At 44.4% G+C, this 20,738-nt stretch overlaps 1 protein-coding gene across 2 annotated transcripts in view; it reads left to right on the forward strand.

Annotated features, from left to right (window-relative positions):
- RELL2 (RELT like 2) overlaps positions 1-19,401 on the forward strand; it is a 117,761-nt gene extending 98,360 nt beyond the window's left edge. The window contains exons 7-8 of one of the 2 annotated variants that reach the window (XM_040344950.1): positions 9,744-9,779; positions 19,017-19,401. In XM_040344950.1, the coding sequence (XP_040200884.1) occupies positions 9,744-9,776 (33 nt within the window). In that variant the 3' untranslated portion in view covers positions 9,777-9,779; positions 19,017-19,401. The remainder of the gene's footprint in view (positions 1-9,743; positions 9,780-19,016) is intronic. The other variant, XM_040344949.1, reaches the window with a different exon arrangement.
- The last annotated feature ends 1,337 nt before the right edge of the window (positions 19,402-20,738 follow it).

The following is a 20,738-nucleotide window of genomic DNA, read 5'->3' on the forward strand; positions in this document are numbered from 1 at the left end:
CTACTGTGCCATCAAATGCAGCCACTGTGCGAATCAAATGCAGCCACTGTGCCTATCGAACGCAGCCACTGTACCCATAAATTGCCGCCACTGTGCCATCAAACGCAGCTACTTTACCCATCAATTGCTGCCAGTGTGCCCATCAATTTCTGCCACTGTGCCCATCAATTGCAGCTACTCTGCCCATCAATTGCTGCCAATGTGCTCATCAATTGCCACTACTGTGCCCAATAATTGCTGCCAGTGTGCCCATCAAACGCAGCTACTCTATTGCCGTCACTGTGCCCATCAAACACAGCCACGGTGCCCATGAAACACAGCCACTGTGCCATCAAACGCAGCCACGGTGCCCATCAAACGCAGCCACGGTGCCCATCAAACGCAGCCACGGTGCCCATCAAACGCAGCCACTGTGCCAATCAAACACAGCCACTGTGCCATCAATTGCCACCACTGTGCCATCAATCGCAGCCACTATGCCCATCAATCGCAGCCACTGTGCCATCAATTGCCGCCACTGTGCCATCAAACACCGCCCCTGTGCCCATCAAACGCAGGCACTGTGCCCATCAAATGCAGCCACTGTGCCCGTCAAACGCAGCCACTTTACCCATAAATTACCGTCACTGTGCCATCAAACACAGCTACTGTACCCATCAATTGCTGCCAGTGTGCTCATCAATTGCCGCTTCTGTGCCCATCAATTGCTGCCAGTGTGCTCATCAATTGCCGCTTCTGTGTCCATCAATTGCCGCTACTGTGCCATCAATTGCTGCCAGTGTGCCCATCAATTGCCACTACTGTGCCCCATCAAATGCTGCCAGTGTGCATCCCCCGCCCACCCGGCACTTACCTGTCTCGGTGGGGCAGTGGGTCACGGTGGTGTCCTCCACGCTCCTCGATGTCTTCTCCTGTCCTCTCTTCCCGTCCTCTGCTATGATTGGACACCTGATAGAACTACAGAACAAAGCCAAATTTAACTCTACAATAAAGTTTGAGGAAATCTCCGTTTTTTTTTTCTCACTCCAGGTATGTATGTCGACTTTGATTTTAGTTGAGTATATTTCAAAATATATATTGTAACTGAGCCATACAGAAGAATGAGATACAGACAGTCAAGAACTGCTTTCATAATCATAACAGCAAATTTCTGTGATGTAATGTATACAGTTTGGTTACCTAAGAGGAATAAGGAAAAACTCACACCCACATAACAGGAAAACAGACGTGATATTTATTAACCTTACAGGCTGAAAGACTTTGTTTTTGTCATCTTGAGATCTTTGAACAGACCTGTGATCTATAGTATATTTAAAAATGTTTCATGGTGGCCAACCATCCAAGCCTTTCATGTGCATTGCATTGGCTTCAGCCATGTCTACATTCCCTAAATATAGAATGCAATCCGCTGTCTGTGGTAATGGATGATCTGCAGTGATCTGGAACACAGCCAAAATACTGAGTGTGCCTGCACTTCATCTGGGGATACTAATGGCTCTTAATGGCTCTCCCAACACACAGAGGAGGAAACAAGACTTTGGGCTCATATTATCACTGCAGTGACCTTTATAGGCTATTTTAGGGCTTTAAAAAGAAATTTGTCCTACTAAATGTGCACATTTTGAGCAGCATTATGGCCACTGTAAGGTATTCCGCTGATTTATGAAGGAGCTATTTGGTTTGCTAAAATACCATGTATCGTAAACTTTTTTTTTTTTAAATAAAATATGTTTCTTCTTTTTAACCTTTGTATCATTTCAATGCTGCTGACCTCCTTAAGCCTCTTTGCAGCCTTTTCCTATCTACATTCATGCACTCCACTAATAGCTGCATGGCATTTCCTGGGGTGGGTTACCCGATGGTGACAAAAGTAAACTATGTCTGCATAATCTAACACCAGGAAATCTTGCAAGCTACCTAAAATCTGTAAATATGTAACACCTCCTATCAGGACAGCTGCTAGCACTGATCACGTCCCATATGACTGTGCAAATGCAATATTTATAGAAGAAATGCTGCGCTACCTGGATGTTAGCATGCATGCCTTGATGCAATGACACTAAATAAAAAATGTGTTGACGTGCAAACAAAGTTTTTTTTACCAAAGAGCTTGTGATCACACCATCACAAACCTTATAATCCACATATGTGTTGAAATGTATAAAGTGCCTCCGTGCCTGTAAAATGTTCATACAAAATAAAATAAAATCAAAAACTTCATGTATCAAATATAGTGAACCAAATACATGCAAAATATATTTAAAGTGATCCAGTGATCAAAAGTGCTAAGTGCGCACACAATAAGTGTCAAATATTGCAGTCCATTCCAAAAATAATGCCACCAAAACAGAGGGTCCCCCGCGGCGACTAGGGGGGGGATGCCAGTAATGGACTAGCTGGCTAAAAAAGTACTAAGAAGTAATCAAAGGGAAACAAAATGTATTGAATATAAATGTCCCATAGAGGATCTGTATTGCCGGGACCCAACAATTCATTATAGTAATAGTTTTAAATGACTTTTTTTCCTTTTAGAAACGTAATTTTGTGCAGAGACTGTTATAAACACGGGAACATGCGCTACTTTATAGGCATACTATAGACACCCCCCAGGTACGAAATTCAAAGAAATATTTTACTTATATTGTTTCACTTTAAGCATTTATTAAAATCACTGCTCCCAAAAAAACAGCAGTTTTTAAAAAAAATTTTGCATCGATACATGTTCCCTGGGGCAGGACCCGGGTCCCCAAACACTTTTTCTGACAATAACTTACATATTAACCTTTAAAATTAGCACTTTTGATTTTTCATGTTCGTGTCCCAACTTTAACGTTGTTCGCGTTTTGCCTGTTTTGCCTGTTCGGCTCACCCCTACCTGAGATACTAAGTTTTTATGAATGGTAAAGATCAATATTGGGTGTGCTGCTCCCTCCAGGAGGTACCGCCACTCCTCTAAAGCTGAAGATTTTATCGCCAACAGTTCTCCGTCCCCCACATCGTAATTCCTTTCCGATAATCCTAGTTTTCTGGAAAAGAAAGCCACGTTGTACATTAGAAATTTAGATCCTTGGTGCTGGGACAGAATCGCTCCTACAGAACTCTCAGATGCATCCACCTCTAGGCTGTATGGCAGAGCAGGATCGGGATGTTTTAGTACAGGAGCGGAGGTAAATAATTATTTAAGCCTGTCGAAAGCAACTTGAGCTGCTTCAGTCCGTTGAAAACGGTTATGTTTCTTTGTGAGTTGTGTAATAGGTGCTATAATACCAGAGACATTTTTGATGAATTTTCTGTAGAAATAGGAAAACCCGATAAAACGTTGCACCCCTTTCTTATCAGTTGGAGGTGGCTAAGACATAATAGCTTTGAATTCACACTTCTCGGCCTTAGCGTATAGTCCGTTGTGTCTCAGTCTATGTAGAACTTGTTTCACATGGTCACGGTGTAATTCTAGAGAAGTTGAAAATATTAGAATGTCTTCCAGATAAACGATCACGAATAAGTCTAGGACGTCTCTGAAGATGTTATTAACAAAATGTTGAAAAGTGGCCAGTGCGTTACAAAGTCCAAACGGCATAAAGAGATACTCGAAGTGGCCAAAACGTGTCCGGAAAGCCGTTTTCCACTCATCCTACTCACGGATTCTAATTAAGTTGTAGGCACCCAGTAAATCTAGTTTTGTAAATATTCTGGCAGAACGGAGTCTCTGAAATAACTCTGGAATCAGTGGAAGAGAATAGAGATTCTTGATTGTTATTTTATTCAATTCCCTGTAGTCCACACATGGGTGGAGGGAATTATCTTTTTATTTTTTTTCTCTACAAAAAATATTCCTGCACCAGATGGAGAAGAGTAGTGTCGAATGAACCCTTTCCAGAGATTCTCTTCGATGTTCCTTAAGCACCAGGAGTTCAGGCTCCTATTTCAGTTAGCCTATGAGTGCATGTAGATGGGCGGGCTTTTTAGCTGCATTTCTCCACAATACGAGGCTTTATATAGGAGATATATGTTACCTTTGGGAATATCTGTTTTATATTTTGAATATATCCCCCTTTTTTGTGGTTTAAATAGATCCTATTTTCTGGCTCTTTAAGATCTATGAGCCCATTGGAACGCACCAGATGGAGCGCAGACGTCACTGCGCACCCACGTCGCGTTGCAAAGCGCATAGTGATGATGTGGGGTGTTGGAGCGTCCGTCTTCCTTTGCCGCACTGTCACGTTCATGATGGGCGGGGCTTGCGCGTGACGTTGGTGCGTCCCCCCCCCACTGATGCGGCGGTGGGGTATAGGGTGGTGCTGCCTTCTCCTGCCTCCTCCCATTAGCCCGGAGGAGAGCTTGGATTGGGGGAGATCTGTATTATGGAGCAATCAGCTCGCCCCATTGGAGTAAATCCCGGACGTGTCACTTCCTGGCGCATGGAGCGCATTTAGTAAGGAAGTGATGTCATTTGAAACGCACGCCGGAATTAATCGAGGCGTAGGAGAACGAGGTCTCACAGGGATAATCGTGGGGGCTATTTAAAGCGCAGAGGATCTTTTGGGTTCAGTCATATACCCCAGTTGAAGTCTGATAAGACGAAACCGGTCGGGTTTACTGGATCATATTCATTTCCACTGCGCATTGGACTTGTTTATATATATATTTTTTTCTCTGATGTGGATTTTGCTGTGAGTTGGTAGAAAAACTTTCTTATCCATTTGGACTATTTTCATGTGCGACATTTGGATTTCCTGTTTGGAACTTTTTTATAGTGTATCTTTTTTTGGATTTTAATTAAAACTTTTTTACACTATGAGGAGTCGCTTACCCTTCTTCTCTCTTTTTTCCCCCTGATCAAATCCTGTATGAGCATTACTCATTACAAGACAACATTATTGAAGATTAGTTTTGGCCATTCCCTCATGATCTTGGTAGGATCTCATCTGGGCTGTCTGCATAAGGACACATATCCGTGACGGAGACCAGCAAGGGCAGTTGGCCCACACAAGCCTTGAGGACCCCCCACCGTATGGTGAGCTGTGGGTCTACTTCAGCTGGTAAGCGTATTTAATCTACCCTTACTTTAAGGATTATTTTTCTGAAGATGTGCTGGTATCTGACAGAGGGGATAGCGTTTTTTACCATGTATCCATGAAGATCTAAACACCACTCCTGTGTGTTTGATAGGGACTATATACCTTTACCTATATGTGGAAACATTCACTTGTTTTTTCCATTTTCATCACACATTTATTTCATTAGTATTATATGTTCTTTTGATATTGTTTTTTCACATTTATATACACTGTGGACTAGAAGTAATATTCAGGCCCACTTTGTGGGAACAATTGTTCTCTTATTATTTTATATACTTACTTCACCAGTATTATATGTTTTTTTTTTATTTGTATTCACAGTGGACCAGATGTGATATCTAGGTCCACCTTGTGATCACGGCCACTATACTACTTAAGGATCCCCTATCCAGGAGGACCCCAATTCCTTGGCGCTGAACTTTTTTCTCCATTTCTGAAAGAGGGAAGATTCTTTCAAAAGGGATTTCTGCCCCTGGTAGTAGTTTGATTGGGCAGTCATAAACTAGGTGAGGGGGGAGAGTATCCACCTTTCGTTTGTCAAACACGTCCAGGAAGTTATGGTACACTGATGGAATGAGTTTATGGGTTTCAGATATAGATTTTAAGCAGCCGATGACTGGAACCATATGGTGGGAGGACTGGAAGGTCACCTGGCCGGTAACCCAATTAATTTGGGGGGTATGGGCTTGTAACCACGGCATCCACAGACTGATCGGGAATAATGTGGAGGCAATGGCATCCAGGCATAACAGTTCTCGGTGATCTGGAAAAAAATCAGCAGACAGAAGTTGAGCTTCATGGGTGATAGGCCCCGATTTGATGTTTGACCCATCAGCAAGCCATATGGAGAGTCGCTGTTTAGGTTGCAAGGGAATGTTGTGCTGCTGGACTAAGGCATGGTCAGTGAAGAAGCTGCAGGCGCCTGAGTCAATTATAGCCTGGACCTGGAGTGCCCCTTCTGGAAGCTGTAGTAAGACAGAAACAGCAATGTGAGCAGATTTTGTTAAAGTCAATGCACCAGGATCGTGGTGAGGAGAGTCAAACTTACGGGTCTTGTTATGGCACATGCTTGCGTAATGGCCAGCACCCCCACAATACAGACAGAGGTTATTCTGATGATCGGAACTCCACCACTTAAAGTCTGTTACATAGTCCTCCACCGGGCTATGACCCTGCTGGAGGGCACGAAGGATGGCCTCCGCTGTTGCAGTATGCTGGGGGTCATCATATAACTTGGCCATTTTATCCAGAAAAGAGTCCAAAGAATTCAAAAACGGACTGGCCTGTTCCATCAATCGGTGAGCCCAGGTTTGAGGCTCTCCCTGGAGTAGCGAGACGACGAACCCCACTTTAGTGCTTTCCAAAGAGAAGGTGCGTGGTTGTAGCAGGAAGTACGACTAGCAGGCATTTTTGAAGGCACCGAACTTGCTGCGGTCCCCTGAGAATCTCTCCAGAGTAGGAACTTGAGGTTCTGAGGGTGGCACCACTACTGTGGTTACTGGTGCTGATGCTGCAGGCGCAGAGGTCACAGGTCGATGTGCTGAGGTACCTGGAGATAGCGACTATACTCTTGGATTGCCTGGGTGAGGTTTGCAATTTGCTGGCACAATGTTTCCAGAGGTGAGGCTCCCGTCTCGGACTCCATGTGATTCGTGGGAGTGTGTATGCGTGCGTAATGCATGCTAGCGTGCGCACGTTCGTATGTATGCGCCATTGCGCATGCCCGTTCTGGATCTCATTCGTCTCATTTCTCTCTGTCTAAGACTCCGCATTGGCGTTAGCGGAACGGGGGTTAGCAGCTTCATGGAGACAGATGCTTGTTGTGCGAGTTCTCTGACAAAATGTTTCTATCTCTGACTTTACCCTCTTAACTTGTACCGTTATAGTCCAGTAGCCCCTACTTTTCAGAACTTTGGTTGGGGACCAAACAAGTCTGACCTCTATATCTCTTAATGCATCCTATGCATTAAGGTGAAAAAACACCTGGCCAGTCACCGGCCCCCCAGTCCCCAGTTGTTTTATTTACCTGAGCCCCTTCACCTCCTCGGTGCGTCCCCACCGTCCTCTCCATGGAGTCCCAGCTTTGATTGGATAGATTAATAGCAGTGCAGTCATTGGCTCCCGCTGCTGTCAATCAAATCCAATGACGCAGGTGTCGGGGCGGGGCCGAGTCATACACTGAGCATCTATGGACGCTAAATGAAGGACTCCGGAGCGTGTCCACATGGTAACCCCCTCGGGAGAGTGCTTCTCCTAGGTGGTTATCTAATGTGGGGAGGAGCTGCGAGAGCCGCCAAGGGACCCTAGAAGAGGATGTTCGGGCCACTCTGTGCTAAACGACCTGCACAGTGGAGGTAAGTATGACATGTTTGTTATTGTATTTTTTTAACAAACCTTTAGTATCACTTTAAGTTCAGTCAGAACACACTTGTGAACCATCCCTGGGGTTCAGTGTCAGTGATGGAGTCCTGGGCTGCTTAGTTCTGCTGCTTCCACACTCGTGCAAAATATAAAAGAACTTGATAGTGTGATACCGTTTTATAAAATAATTTTATTAATGAACCATTACAGGGTACTCACATTTGCTGGGTGCTTCAGTGCACCACTCTATAGAAAGCCAAACAAAATGCCTAAAAAGCCGAAATAGTGTGTCTATCCTTTCTGAGACAAATCAGCTGTCTCCTGCTCCATCATGTCTCCTCCCCAACATGTGTCGATACAGGGGTGAATCGTATCTTCCTCAGGGGGAAGATAAGACTCATCTCTGTATTGACACTTTGTTTGAATGTCAACACATTTTTTATTTAGTATCATTGCATCAAGGCACTCATGCTAGCATCCAGATGCAGCATTTCCTCTATAAATATGCCTGCATAATGTTAGTTGAAACAGTAATGATATTGAAATGTAATCTGCACTCAAAGCAGGTGTGACAGGGTGACAATGCAAAAGCACAATTGGATAACAGAACATTGTCACCCTATAACAGAAAGTTCCTAAACTAGGATGTTCATGACATACGAGATATTCTTTTAATGAAAGTTGCAGATTTAAAGTACTGCTAAAGGCAAAATGTGTTATGTTTGTTTTGCACAGAGTGAAAAGGGATGAGAACACCTCGCCAAGTTTTTATTGCTGTCCTAGTTTTCCGATATCACCGAGAGTGAAATAAAAAAAAAATCCAAACCAGAACAGTAATATAGGGGAAATCTTCCAATGTGGACAACCAGGTGACAACCAGGGATTCTCTCACTTTGGAGGGTTTTATTCTCACTTCCATTTTGGCTATGGGTCAGGAAGTGAAGGTAAATCTCTGCAGCGGGACACAGATGGCAAAACAAAACTGACAGGGATTATAACCCTCCCTTACTCTCTCCAAAATGCAAACAAAAATGTTTTGCCTTCAATTCTACTTAAAAAAATGATGGTAAAAATTAAATTGCAGTTTTAAAACATGAGATTGTAGTGAGTTGGGGGTTGATTTAATTAAGGCAAATAAGCTATATCCCTTTGCAAAGGAATGTTCCCTTAGCTTAAAGGAGTTGTTAAGGAAATCATTTTTGTTGCCTAAAATTAATGTCTGCAAGGTAGACAGACAGAATAGTGCAATGATTCTGTTAAAAAACAAGTAAATACCTATTAAATTCCTTCATCTATATCACCTCCGGCATTCTAGTTTCTGTTCTCTCATTCACTTCCTGGTTTGGGGCGCTGGTTCATGTAAGAACTACATTTCCCAGTATGCGTTGCGGCACGCCCAGTAATTCACACCTCCTTGAAGTCTCTAACACATAGAGAGCATCCTGCCGCACAGATTTAGTTCCAAGGAGGGGGCAAGGATGTTACTGACCACCGCAGTAAAGCCTCCCTTCACGGTGGTCAGTAAAATCAGACAAGCAGGAAGTGAACAGAACTAGAGAAGAAATAGAGCGACTTTTGAGCAAAAACGAACAATGAGGAAGTGAAAAGAGGAATGTCTGCAGGTAAAGGATGCTTATTTTGAAAAAAAATGTTTCCTTTACAACCCCTTTAATGAATGAGATCAAGCTGTACTGACTTCCATCATCCATTTAGGTGCAATCAAAAATTCCCTTGCACCGTGAACAGCTTATCTATCTTTATTAAATCAAACCATTGTTTTCAATATACAGTATAGTTCTCTTGAAAAGAAAGTACTTGTAAGTGTAGAATGTTAAGAACTGTATCCTGTGCCATTCAATATACTAAGAAAAAGGCTTTCACAGTCTGATTTGTGGGGAAATCTTTTCTATTCTTGAAGCATGGTTTTATTAATATATTGAGTGGGGGTTAGTTGTGTTTTAACTATAGATCCCAAGCTGGAACAAACTCCATCTCTGATCCACAAAATATTACCATCCCTACTCTCAGAATGCACTGCATCAAATGGAAACACTTTACACGGGTCACTTTGAGGCATTCAGAGCAGTGAAAGATGATTTCTGATGCTTTGGTTTGAAATAGTGCAGATTGCTTTTATTTAGAACAGCCTTAGCATACAAAGTGTTATTTGTCTTTGTAAATTATATCATGGGCTGTAAAAGATTTTTTAAAGGTCACATTACAAAAAAAACTAATTAATCTGTCATCAGCTTTGGCTTTCATTACTACCATAATAAAACAATAATCCTTTTGTTTATTCCACAGGTTAAAAGTGAACACTCCTCTCAGGAGCAGTGATATGTAAGTATTAGATTGTGTCCACTATATCTGATAAGCATTGCTGAGAAAATATCTATAGATATTACTAGGCATGTTAAGGTGATCGAGCCAGAACTATATGTAGGTATAGACAAAGTATACAGACCCTGTACAGAAAAATAGTCAAAATATTAGCCACTTCCCACCTGGCCTATAACAGATTGACAGCCAGGAAGTGGTTCTGTTATCCTGACTAAGTATCATATGACATCCAGCAGGATAACATGCCGGCGCACAGTGTGGCGATCATGTGTGTGGCATGTCAGTCTGACACGCCGGATCTCCGATCGTGGTAAGAAGCCTCTGACAGAGGCGTCTTACCACGTGATCAGCTGTGACCAATCACAGCTGATCATCGCATGAATCAGGAAGTGCCGGTAAATGGCATTCCTCGGTTCACGCTGACAGCGAGAGCCAATCAGCGGCTCTCCCTGTCAGAGGGGGGGTCTGTGCTGATAATCAGCACATTGATTATCAGCACAGCTCCCATCAAATTTAGCCATAAGCTGCCAATCGGTGCCAAGTCAGTTTCCCATCATAACCCCCTGTCAGTGCCCAATAAAGTACCAATCAGTGCCCACAACAGTGCAAATCAGTGCCAATCAGTGTCCATCACAGTGCCAATCAGTGCCCAGCATTAACACCTCTCAGTACCTGCCCAATCAGTGCTGCCCATCAGTGCCATCTATTAGTGCCCATCATTGCCGCCTGTCAGGGTCCATCAATGCTGCCTGTCAGTGCCCATCAATGCTGCATTTCAGTGCCACCTTATCAGTGCCCATCAGTGCCCGTCAGTGAAGGAGAAAACAAAATGTTATAACAGAAACAAAATGTCAGCCTTTTTTAGTTTGTTTCGAAAAAATAAAAACCGCAGAGGTTATCAAAGACCACCAAAAGAAAGCTCTATTTGTAGGAAGAAAATTATAAAAATGTTGTTTGGATACAGTGTTGCATGACCGCGCAATTGTCAATCAAATTGCGACAGCGATGAAAGCTCAAAATTGTCCTGAGCAGGAAGGTGCGAAAGTGCCTGGCATTGAAGTGGTTAAATGATTAAGCATACAAACAAAATGTTACCCACCAGTCCTTGAATGTGATGGCTGCATTCATTGTCTTTTTTAATGCTAAGAATGATTTCAGCAAGTACAGAAAATACTTGTTGAGCTTGCCAGAAATGCAGTGTCCTTGCCACTTTCTGTGAGCCAAACTGAAAGCACCAACAATGTTATTGAGAAGGTCAGGCACTGTGGACAGACTCAGAATATACAGCTGACGATCAGGAGTCCATATACTGAATCCATTCACCCCCGATATGGTTTTCACCCTAAGATATATAAGGTTTTACTACTTTGCAGTGACTCACTCTTCATTACCTCGGGTATAACTCCAACTATGAGTTAATGTTCTCCTGATGTATTTCTCTGTAGGTTGAGAGGGAACAGGAATCTTCTTGTAATTTATTAGTCCTTGAAATAAATTACTAGAACGGCCAAGCAAAGCGTATTGGAATGTTTTGTTCTTTGTATTTGATAAGTTGTATTATTTTGCAGTTTGTGTTATCTGTCTTAGCTGATACTAAGTTAAGCAGGGCAATAACTTCTCTGCAGGATGTGGAAACCTTGTAAGAAGATCTGAACAAATTAATGGGGTGGGCAACGACATGGAAAATGAGGTTCAATGTAGAAAAATGTAAAATAATGCACTTGGGTGGCAAAAATATGAATGCAATCTATAGACTAGGCGGAGAACCTCTGGGGGAATCTATGATGGAAAAGGACCTGGGGGTCCTAGTAGATGATAGGCTCAGCAAAGGCATGCAATGTCAAGCTGCTACTAACAAAGTAACAGAATATTGGCATGCATTAACTCCAGGGATAAAGCGATAATTCTCCCACTCTACAAGACTTTGGTCCGACCGGACCTAGAGTATGCTGTCCAATTCTGGGCACCAGTCCTCAGGAAGGATGTACTGGAAATGGAGCGAGTACAAAGAAGCTAATCAAGGGTCTGGAGGATATTAGTTATAAGGAAAGGTTGCGAGCACTGAACTTATTCTCTCTGGAGAAGAGACGCTTGAGAGGGGATATAATTTCAATTTACAAATACCATACTGATGACCCCACAATAGGGATACAATTTGTTCACAGAATGAAGTTTAACAAGACACATGACCACTCATTAAAATTAGAAGAAAAGAGGTTTAACCTTAAACTACGTAGAGGGTTCTTTACTGTAAGAGCGTGGAATTCCCTTCCACAGGCGGTGGACTCAGCAGGGAGCTTCAAAAAAGTATTAGATAAGCACCTGAACGACTGTAACATACAGGGATATACGATGCAATACTGACATATAATCACACACATACTGTAGGTTGGACTTGATGGACTTGTGTCTTTTTTCAACCTCACCTACTATGTAACTATTTGTTAGATGGGGAATGCCAAAAGGCTATGGGCCAGATCCACAAAAGAGATACGACGGAGTAACTGCTGTTACTCCATCATATCCCTTGTCCTAACTTTGGAACTGATCCACAGAATCAGTTTTCCAAAGTTAGGCAGAAGATCCGACATCTGTAAGACACTTACACTGCCGGATCTTAGGATGCAGTACCGCATCCGCCGCTGGGGGCATTTTGAGTCGAAATGCCGCTTCTGGTATGCAAATTAGCACTTAGGGCGATCCACAAAGCTTTTCAGCTTCGTTTTTTCGCCGTAAGTTTTAGTTTGCAAGTGTAAAATTAGGGCTGCTTTTACAAAGTGTAAAGTTAGTAACACCATGTAAAAGCACATTCAAGCGACGGCATTTGGTATGCATTCCTGAGGGAGAACTCCACGGCAATTTGTAAAATCTAAACCGGCATGGGTTCCCCCCCCCCCCCCAGGAGCATACCAGGCCCTTAGGTCTGGTATGGGTTGTAAGGAGACCCCCCCTACGCCGAAAAATCGACGTAGGGGGTCCCCCTACAATCCATACCAGACCCGTATCCAAAGCACGCTACCCGGCCGGCCAGGAATGGGAGTGGGGACGAGCGAGCGTCCCCCCCTCCTGAGCCGTACCAGGCCGCATGCCCTCAACATGGGGGGGTTGGGTGCTCTGGGGCAGGGGGGCGCACTGCGGGCCCCCCCACCCCAGAGCACCCTGTCCCCATGTTGATGAGGACAGGACCTCTTCCCGACAACCCTGGCCGTTGGTTGTCGGGGTCTGCGGGCGGGGGCTTATCGGAATCTGGGAGTCCCCTCAAATAAGGGGGCCCCCAGATACCGGCCCCCCACCCTAAGTGAATGGATATGGGGTACATCGTACCCCTACCCATTCACCTGGAGGCAAAGTGATAGTTATTAAACACACAACACAAGGGTTTTTAAAATCATTTATTAGTCTGCTCCGGAGGCCCCCTCTGTCTTCTTTAGCTCTAATACCAGGGGGGCTTCTTCTTCCACTCTCCGGGGGTCTTCTCCGCTCTCCGGGGGTCTTCTCCGCTCTTCAGGGGGTCTTCTCCGCTCTCCGGGGGTCTTCTTCTATCTTCGCCGCTCTCCGCTGTTGACTCGGCGCACCCCGGTTCTTCTCCAGCTGTCCGGTGCCTTCTCCTTCAGCGCTGGCTGCCTGCTATCTTCGTGTGTTAGCTCAATTACTAGCAGGCAGCCAGCGCGGTCTTCTGTGACGTCATCTTCTTCTCTTCTCTTCTTCTCCCTTCTTCCGATGTTGACACGTCGCCTCTTCTCACTGCAATGATGGAAGCGCGCCTTGCATCCCATTTATATAGGCCTCACCGTCCCATCATGCTCCGGTAGGTACCCACGTGGGTAGGCACCCACCACGTGGGGTGGGGGGCCGGTATCTGGGGGCCCCCTTATTTGAGGGGACTCCCAGATTCCGATAAGCCCCCGCCCGCAGACCCCGACAACCAACGGCCAGGGTTGTCGGGAAGAGGTCCTGTCCTCATCAACATGGGGACAGGGTGCTCTGGGGTGGGGGGGCCCGCAGTGCGCCCCCCTGCCCCAGAGCACCCAACCCCCCATGTTGAGGGCATGCGGCCTGGTACGGCTCAGGAGGGGGGGCGCTCGCTCGTCCCCACTCCCATTCCTGGCCGGCCGGGTAGCGTGCTTTGGATACAGGTCTGGTATGGATTGTAGGGGGACCCCCTACGTCGATTTTTCGGCGTAGGGGGGGTCTCCTTACAACCCATACCAGACCTAAGGGCCTGGTATGCTCCTGGGGGGGGAACCCATGCCGGTTTTTTATTTGAAAATTGGCATGGAGTTCTCCCTCAGGAATGCATGCCGAGCGACGCTGTCAAATTTTTTTCATTTTTTTTTTCCCGACGCAACTTTTTTAAGCCGGCGCGTTCCACAAAACTCGGCGTAACGTAACTTCGCGCATGCGCAGTACGGCCGGCGCGGGAGCGCGCCTCATTTAAATGGGACTCGCCCCATTTGAATAGGAACGCCTTGCGCCGGCCGGATTTAAGTTACACAGCCTGAAATTTCTAGGTAAGTGCTTTGTGGATCGGGCACTTAGGTAGAAATTTTAAGGCAGTGTAACTTAAAGCGGTGGTTCCCCTAAAAATACAATTTTGACATCGCATTTAGCAAATAAATTACAGTTAGAATCGGCTTGTTTTATTTAAAAAATACCTCCGTACGTATCGTTTCCTATATTCGGTCCCACCGCCACTTCCGGGTACGATGCAGGCGGTGGGCGTTCCTAATTGATTGACAGGCATCCGAACGACGCATCCATCGCGTCACGAGATGCCGAAAAAAGCCGAACGTCGGTGCGGCTCTATACGGCGCATGCGCACCGACGTTCGGCTTGCCTGTCAATCAATTAGGAACGCCCACCGCCTGCATCGTACCCGGAAGTGGCGGTGGGACCGAATATAGGAAACGATACGTACGGAGGTATTTTTTAAATAAAACAAGCCGATTCTAACTAATTTATTTGCTAAATGCGATGTCAAAATTTTATTTTTAGGGGAACCACCGCTTTAAATGGGATTTTTTAAGTTGCGCCAGGTTTTTGTGGATCTGGCCCTTTGTTTTGTACCTATACAAATCATCTTCAATAAAGAATAAATTAAACCAGAAGGGACCAGAAAAGGGAAACTAATAAAGCCACCTCATTTAGGAACTGGTAGGCTGCAAATATATAATGTTTTTTCTTTTTAGTTTTAATACACTTTACACAATATTACTATATCAATATCCATGATTTACTACAGTATATTATACAAAGCGAAGAATTTTAATTTGCTTTATTGTTTTTTTTTTTGCCTTTCTCTGGATCAACTGTGGTACTTATGTTTAGTGCAGTATCAATCAAGCAGTCTGCATTACAATCATTCATTCCTTAGTGCATACTGCACTAAACATAAGTACCACTCAGTGCACTGTCCAGCTGCAACAGCTGTCAGCCTCTCATACACTTTTACAGGCTGCAGGCATCAAGGGCTGAGCTCTGCATCATTGTCTTCTGGGCACACCGCAGCTAGACGCCCCATGTGCAAAGGGCCTACTACACCACTGTCACTGTTTGTAGACACAAAAATCTACAAATGTATCGTAGAACAAATATATCCATATCCCTTGGTAATCCTTTGAGTCACATAACCAAGTAAAAAAAACAAAATGATTTATGTGCTAAAAGCATTGCTTTTAAATGATCACTTTTTTGCAATGAAGGTTGTGTAAAATTATACTTACTAACTTTTCTGGCCCTGCTGTTAAATAAAAACTGCAATCTTTCCAATGCAATGATGTACAACCACAACACAGATGCTGTGTAAAATATACATAAAAACAGAGTGCAGTGATTTGCAATTCTCATAAACCCAAATTGTATTCACAATAGAAAATAGAAAACATATCAAATGTTTAAACTGAGAGAATGTAAATTTTAAGAAAAAAATAAGGTAATCTTGTAATTGATTGCAGCAACACATCTCAAAAAAGTTGGGACAGGGCCATGTTTACCACAATGTAGCATTCCCTCTTCTTTTAACAACACTTCTAGCCAGGGCTGGACTGGGACAAAAATTTGGCCCTGGACTTCATCCAGACTGGCCCACTTTGACAGGTCTCTCCCATGGCGGCAGGACAACTCCCACACCCCCCCCCCGGCCACCCAAGCCCCCTCTCCCCCTTCACTAGCCACTAGCCATTCTACTTTATTAGAGTAGAATGGCTGGTACTGGTACTCTTATAGGCAGTACCAGTGGGGAAGCTAGACATTATTTTACCCGGGGCAAAGAATCAGTTTGGTGCCCCCCTTATTGGACAAGATTAGGCAGAAGTGAGAAACTCCCAGGCTATAGCTGTTGAGTCAGCTGTCTGTCCCCTCCCCCATGCTCCTCTGTAGTCCCCCCTGCTTCTTTGTCCTCCCAGGTGAGCACTGCGGGGAGAGGAGGTGAGCACTGCGGGGAGAGGAGGTGAGTGCTGCGGGAAGGGAGAGACCGAGAAGCAGAGGGGGGCGGCGGTCCGCTGTCACTGAAGCCGGCCCACTGAGCCATCGGCCCACCGGGAAACTCCCTGTAGTCCCAATGGCCAGTCCATCCCTGCTTCTAGCAACGTCTGAGACTAGTTGCTGGAATTTTGGGAGAGGAATGTTGTCCAATTCTTGTCTGATACAGGATTCTAACTGCTCACCAAATATTTTCAATTGCTGAAAGGTCTGGACTTCAGACAGGCCAGTTAAAGCGGAACATTACACATAACAATTTGATAAAAAATATTAAAGTACAGTTTGATGCAATGGTCAGAAGCAGCCACATGGTTCAATTGGGAATAGTAAAAATGACCTGCACAGCTAAATTGAATGGGAATCCACATGTGAGATTAAGTATAAGTGTTATATAGCATAAAGTGCAACGTAGTGAAGCAGTGACACCAGTGTTTGGGAATACCCCAATATGAAAGGTCAAAACAGGTTTAAAAGTAAAAGTGGGAAAAATTAAGATTTGTACTTGCCAAATAAAAAAAAAATGCTAACCAAAATTTGTGCATGTCCAACCACCTGGGAGGCCTTGCATAGACTGGTGTTTGAGCCTTCCTATTGATAGCTCCCCAGACACATTAAAGCATCCCTCCCAACGCCGGGTGGTCGATGCCCAGGGAAAAGGTGGGACAGAAGGTTAACCCTACCAGCCCTGGTCGCCATAGGGGAAAGGACAATGCAGAGATGAGAGCCCCTCCAAAGCATCGTGTGACGGTAGTCACATGATCCGGCATTATGACACATTGGCTAGGCTGGTGCCATGTGCTGGACTCTGTACCCGACATCGATGCATTTACTGGCGCCGCCCATTCAAATTAAGCAACCTGAGACTGAGATTTCTCTCTATGCTAGAATCACCATTTAGATTTTTGTAGATTACGATAACATCTTCTCTTAAGGCTCCATGCACACTGGCTTTAAAAAACATTGCTTCTACAGGAGTTTTGTGTTCTGCCTGTAGAAGCAGCTCAATGTCTCTCCTGAACTCGTCTAAACTATGTACAAAAAATGCTCTATATAATCGTTTTTTACTGCCTAGAGAACAGACGTTTTTTAAGCCCACTGTGCATGAAGCCTCAGGCCTCGTACACACGAGGGGACATATCCGATGAAAACGGTCCACGGACCATTTTCATCGGACATGTCCGCTCGGAGATTTCGGTCTGATGGTTGTACACACCATCAAACCGAAATCCGCGCAGACAGGATGCGCGGTGACGTTGCCGTGACGATGACGCGGCGACATGCGCGACCCTGGAAGGTCAATGCTTCCACGCATGCGTCAAAATCACTTTGACGCATGCGAGGGCTTTCAGCCGAGCGGACATGTCCGGTAAATCATACAGACGACCGAACATGTCCGACGGACAGGCTTCCAGCGGACATGTTTCTTAGCATGCTAAGAAACATTTGTCCGCTGGAAACCTGTCCGATCGGCCGGAAAATTGTCCGGTCGGCCGTACAGACGACCGAACATGTCTGCTGAAACTGGTCCGCGGAACAGTTTCAGCAGACATGTTCGGTCGTGTGTACGAGGCCTAAGTGTCTCCTCTCCAACGAGAATACGTTTATTGTCTGTAGTTGTTCCTCACAACTGTGGTCATCCAGCTCCCTCATCAGCGTTGTTACCTATCTCTGGATACTCTCCAGCTCCAGCACATCCTTAATGATGATCGTTGACCTGAACTCGACGGCATACTCCAGATGTGCCCGAGTTTTGTAAAGTGGTGGAATTATAGTCTGATCTCTTGAGTAATGCCCAACAGGATATAATCAGTCTGGAGGAGTGGGTGTTCATAGGCTGGCTGCATTTGCATACAGACTGTCCTAGTTAATGCCAATATGGGATACTAAAACTCCATGACCGCAAGAATTCGATAAATGAATGGTGCAAGATGGGAAGGAAAGGGCAAGATGGTTCTCAATGTGCTTCAGCCAGGAAATAAGGTAGGCTCTGTGTGACTTGCTGTCAGGGCCGATCCTAGGCAGGGTGCACAGGGTGCATTGCACCCAGGCGCCTGCAGAGGTGGGGGCGCCGAACATCTAACAGACTCTCTAACAGAAGCCCTCTCTGTGTCCATCACAGAGGCCCCCCTTCAGGTCCCAATAATGTACTCTGCTTCTCTTCCTGTATTTTGTTTATTGTTAAGAGATCATGTAAGGATCCCAGGGTAATGAAGACTTTGTGGGGGAGCATCTCTGTGGTTGAGTCATTGCCATAGAAACATTTGTAAAGGGGAGGAGTTGGTAAAATGAGGACGCCCATGTGGGGGCGCCAGAAATATTTCTGCACCCAGGTGCCTGTGACCCTAGGATCGGCCCTGCTTGCTGTAACTTCTAATGTATGCTGTGAGAAGTTCAGTGTTTGGTGAAATCAGAGTAGGCAAATTCAGTACAAGAGAGGATCCTGTACAACTCTGCAATACTGAAGGTAAGACTGGAGTTCAGCTTTAAATGGACCTGTTACATTGTCCATTCAGGACAAGGTAGAGGTTTACTTTAATTTGAGGTAAGAGACTTCACCATATTCCATCCAAGTCTGTACTGTAAATGTGTATGTATAAGAAAGACTAATAGAATTGTACTTGATTTAACCTTTATTCCAATGTTAGGCTGATATATTGTAGTATAACATCTGGTATATTTTCTCCTGACCTTTATGTTTATAATGGTGTTCTCATTTCCCAATCACAAATTGTCGTTTCTCTCACTTTGTCGCCTCAGGCAAGTGGCATATTAGGAGAAAGACTGATTGGGCTGACCTCTCCTCTGATGGATTAAATTAAGAACATGGCGAAGCAGGACCTGAGATATCGGAGAGCAGAAAAGGCTACTGTAGCAAATATGACAAGAATATATGACATTTTTTGTACAAAGATAAGAAAGACACAGAGTGGAACATAACAGGCTTGTCACTGACTCTGAAACCTAATTCTGGGAATATAACACCATACATAAAGCTACAGTTCAGAGATAACACAACTGACTACTTTCTCATAGACTTTCCTCTGTTAGGAGCTTGTGTATGCTAAGTGTCTTGACAAGACTGACGACATATCTTGTTGATCCCAACAACCAATCATTTGTCCGACCATGTGTACGCTCCATCGGACCAACTTTTTCGGGTTTCGTCGGACAAAAAGTTCGGTCTGCAAACGGACAAACTTTACGACAACAAAAGTCCGATGGTGCCTAGTCCGACCGTGTGTACAGCAAAGCCATCGGACTTTTGTCCGAAGTACAAACACGCATGCCCAGAACCAATGTTAAAATCAACCAACATTAGCAGAAGTTAAGCAAAGGGTGGCGATAAAGAGCAGAAAAGACACGTGATGTTGGGAAAGTTTTAGAAAAGTTTGCAGAAAAGTCCGAGCGTGTGTATGCTATGGGTGTGACCGGACAACTCACTTCGGACAAAAATCCAAGGGAAAGTTTGTCGGATGTCCGACTGTGTGTACGAGGCTTTAGAGGTTGTCATGGGCAAAAAGAAATGTACTTGTTTTTACACATTTAATACATAAGCCACCTGTTTTCATGAAATTGTTTTTAATTATAATTACTTTTTTTTTTTTTAATGCATCAAGGGCTAGAATAAAGCCTGGCTACACAATGCAGACAGCAATAGCATTTTTGAAATAATGTAGGATAAACTATTGATAAGTATTAATATATACCTTTAGGCATCTCTGCGAGGCTGATATGAAAGCAGTATTTTGCATTAGGAGTTTTTTTTTTTAATGGAGAAAATTACAGAGGTGTTTAAAGTAGCACTAAAAGCTCACCGGTTTTTATTTACCTTAAAGTGTTACTAAACCCACAACAGTAAAATCAGTATATGCAGTAAAGCATGCTTGTTATACTTACCGTGGAACTTAAGGGGTTAATCCTCTGCATTGTGTAAAAAGACTGTTTAGTTCTGTCTTCTCTGATCCTCCACTTCTTGTATAGCCCCCAATCCATCTGCGGATAAAACAGAGCCTTGGGGGCACTCTGCACATGCTCAATTTGGTGTGCATTGCTAGAGATTTTTTTTTTTTTAGGGGGGGGTGTGCCAATGAGCACTGTCCAGACAGAGGGTTAGGGGTCATGCAGCCTCATAGGACAGTCAGAGGAGAATGAAAACTCCTCCTACAAGCTTTAACCAGTGTTTGGCTGGACACTGATAGACGTCACAAAACTCCTATATACTGCTGATGAGAAAAGGTATTTAGCAGTTTATGCATTTCCATGTTCTGTGTACTGTGCGAGACCAGGTATAGTTAATGTGGGTTTAGTAACACTTTAATGCATTCTTAGCATTAAGGTGAAAAATGCCCAAGTGACTTTCCATGCCCCAGTGCACACAAACATTTACCTGCTGTTCCTGTTCTCTGCAGTTGGCACTGAGCACATAGTACCACTTCTCTGAACTTCCAGGTAGAGGAGCGTGTAACCCATGTATAGTAT

Source organism: Rana temporaria, chromosome 3, assembly GCF_905171775.1.
Source record: "Rana temporaria chromosome 3, aRanTem1.1, whole genome shotgun sequence".
Classification (NCBI taxonomy): Eukaryota; Metazoa; Chordata; class Amphibia; order Anura; family Ranidae; genus Rana; species Rana temporaria.